General features: G+C 51.2%; 1 protein-coding gene across 1 annotated transcript; it reads left to right on the forward strand.

Annotated features, from left to right (window-relative positions):
• Window positions 1–760, forward strand: LOC106148413 (the record flags this gene model as incomplete). The annotated part of the gene is given in 1 exon segment (XM_013513660.1): window positions 1–760. A coding segment is annotated over 1 exon segment (536 nt), but the record flags the coding sequence as incomplete, so codon positions are not given.
• Between the last annotated feature and the right edge of the window lie 2445 nt (window positions 761–3205).

The raw sequence follows: 3205 nt of genomic DNA on the forward strand, positions 1-3205 counted from the left end.
CCGGAGCAGAGCTCCGCCGGGCGTGGCGGCGCCCGGGCCTCCTCCCTGCGCAGTGGGTGCCTGCGAGCGGGAAGGAAGGAAAGAAGGAAAAAAGGGAGCAGCGGCTCCGAACCAACATAAACCAGATTTTTACTGCGGGGCAACCGTGGCCAGAAGGTGGAAGAACGCGGTTGTGTGTTGGATGTCTGCCTCGCCCTCCAGCTCATCTCTCTGAACATCGAAAATTAATCGTAGCGGAGAGAAAAACTGGTGTGGACGAGGTGCCTCCCCCACGGCCCATTTCTGGGGTGCAGCCAGGGAATCGTAGGACGCGTACTTTGAACAAGCTTCCTGGGTTATTCTGTGAGGGAAAGGATGAGAGCGACTATTGGATTGAGGCTGAGCGTTATTCTAAAAATGGAGAGGAAAGCCCTGAGTGTTTCGAGGATGGCGCGGAGCGGGCGCGCTTTGCCTCCCTGCGGCAGGAAGGGTTTCCAGGCGTTGAGCACCTCCCTCTGGAAGTTTCTGGAGCCTACGGCCCAGGATTGCTGAAGTAGACTAGGAGTGCTGATCTTTTATGGTTTTCCAGTCTGACACCACTTTACAGAGATAGTGCACGCTGGATTTTATCTTAGCAAACGTCCTTTGTCTTCCGATAAAATTAATAGTTTTACAACTTAGAGGATTGGTCGTTTGTCATCAGATTGTCTGTAGAAAATTGTATATACACTCTAATAGTTCAAATATGACAACGGGTTCAATAAACCATGACAAAAATATATACTGGAGTAACGTTCAAGTACTATTACAGTTAAGAAGATAAATAAAGACTAACACGGAAATATGTCCAGGATATAGAAGTTAGTGAGAAGGTAGACTTAGACACAATATGAGTATACGTGTGTATGTACTAAATGAATCTAGGCATTTTCATTTCTTTTCTTTTGCTTGTTATGGGTAGCATTTTTATTCTTCTAATAAACAAGTACTGGTTTTGGAATAAAAACATTATAGTGAATTTAAAGCAAATACACAGTAGTCAAACCCCGACGTTTAGGTATATTTTTCAAAAATTTACGTCTATGAGGTTCAGGTAGGTAGTTAACTGTCCCGCTACAACTGTTCTGATGAGCCCTAACCCTCTGCTCAGTTGGTCAAAATACTAATGTATGACCATAACCGTGATGGAAAAACTGCCATTGCTTTTTTTTTCTTTTGCATTGCAGCTAGAGCTTTAAAAAATTGTACTTTAAACTTGGGCTTTATAAAAAGAATTATCCTATTCAAGAGGGAGAAGAAGTTGCATTTTGTGTGGAGCAGAATGGGACATGCCTGTTTGTTCCCCATTACTGCCTAGCATTCCCTCAAGCTTTCGTAGCTCGTACCGGCAGGTGGTTAGGGCACAGGAATCCTGCGGGCCAGGAATTCAGGCAGGCTTCACTTGGTGCTTTGCTTTGGGGTCTTTGGAGGCCGCAGCAGGTGCCTGCCCAGGTGTGAGATGTCACGTCACCCGCAAGATCAAAGGGAAGGAGCCACTTCTGAGCTCGCCCCTGGAGGGTTCAGTCCCGTGCAAGCAGCAGGGCTGGAGGTCAGCTGTTCCCTGGGAGCGGCCCTGGTTAGGAGGCTGCTCCGCCAGAATAGTGTGTGACGATCTGGGGAAGAGCCGGCCATCAGTAGAAGTCACAGCCTTGTAATGTAGCACTGTGGAAACCTGCCACTCCCTTTGCCTAACTGTACTGGTTAAAGCAAGCCCTGAGTCTAGCCCGCAGTTGAGGGTTGGAGCATGAACCCGGGGCCAGGGATCATGGGGAGTCATTCTTTGGGCTGTTTAGGACAAGGTGAAGTGGGACACAGAGGGGCGGTGAATGCCCCCTTCCCCTCTGCAGAGACCATGGGAGCCACCAACTGTGTCCTGCAGACTGAGACCCTGAAAAGGAAAGCAGTCCACGTGGGGCAGATTGAGCCACGCCTCAAGGTGCCTCTGCGCTTTGGGGCCCCCGTGCCTGCTGACGATCTCACCGAGTTGGAGCTTCTTCCCACAGTGTCTCCATGTGTGTGGGGAATCGGCATCTCGCAGCTGCAGGGACCGTCCCTGAGCTCAGACTTCTGTCCTGTGGTACACACCCTTCCCCTTGACTTGCCCACCCCTGTTCCCAGGGGCTCTGTTCGGCAGCTATCCGGCTGAAACCTCGGACCACTTGTCAACCACTGACATCTCAACCTACCAGGAGATCCTGCTGGCCTGCTTCTCTGGGCTTCTGATCGCCTGTGGTACCATCTGAGTTTGGACTGTAGTTCCTGACCCGGAGAAGGGACAGTTTCCTTTCTGCCTGCACTTCCTGTGTGTGTCCTTAACGAGGAAGCCCAAACGGGCCTAATCAGATGGAATTAAGAGCGCCATCTCTCTTCCTGTGGCCCCATTTGTGCGGTGTAAAAGCCCCCTGCCTGCCCCTTCCCCTCACCCACTCCTTCTGCCATGCCTTTCTCTGATCCCATCTTGCACCTGCCTGTCTCTGAAATCCATCCGGGCACATGGTAGTCTCTGTGGCCTCCGGCCTCTGCACCTGGTCTTCCCTCAGCTCCAGGCATTCCTCTTCCACGCTCACCCTGCACGCTTGCCTCACATCCTTAGTCAAGGTCACCTTCAGGCTGAGGCCCTTCCCAGGTCACCCTTTGTTATGGCTGGATGTTCCCGCAAAGCCTTCTGCGGTCATAGGTGGGAAATTTTGAAGGTGGCTGGATTAGGGTGTGAGTGTGGATTGAGGGTGTGATGCTGGGATTGAGAGCGTAGATAACAGAAGCTCAACCCTGGGTGTGGGTGGCACCAATCACTAGGCTTACAGCCTGGATGGAATATGAGGGGCCCAGAGAAGGCAGGCCTGCTGCTGCTTGCTGCTCTGCTGTCTCCTGCCTGCTTGCCATGGACTCTTTCTCCTCTGCCAGGCCCCTCTGCCATGCCACCCTGCCTTGGAGCCAGCTAACTATAGACTGAAACCTCTACAAACTGAGCAGAAATAAACCTTTCCTCCTTTAACTTAGGGTGTTGAGTGTTTTGTCTCATCAGTGAGAAAAGTAGCTAAGACACGGAATCTGCAGCCTGAAGGACTCTCTCTGTCCTTCCTGCTTCCCTGTGAAGGACTGGTAGCTAGTGTCTCACGCACTTCATTGCTATTATCTCTGTGCCTTGTTTCTTGCCAGGCTTCCCCTGTTGGCCTCTTAAGTGCCA

This window comes from Chinchilla lanigera, unplaced genomic scaffold (genome assembly GCF_000276665.1).
Source record: "Chinchilla lanigera isolate Chin_1 unplaced genomic scaffold, ChiLan1.0 scaffold00020, whole genome shotgun sequence".
Lineage (NCBI taxonomy): Eukaryota > Metazoa > Chordata > Mammalia > Rodentia > Chinchillidae > Chinchilla > Chinchilla lanigera.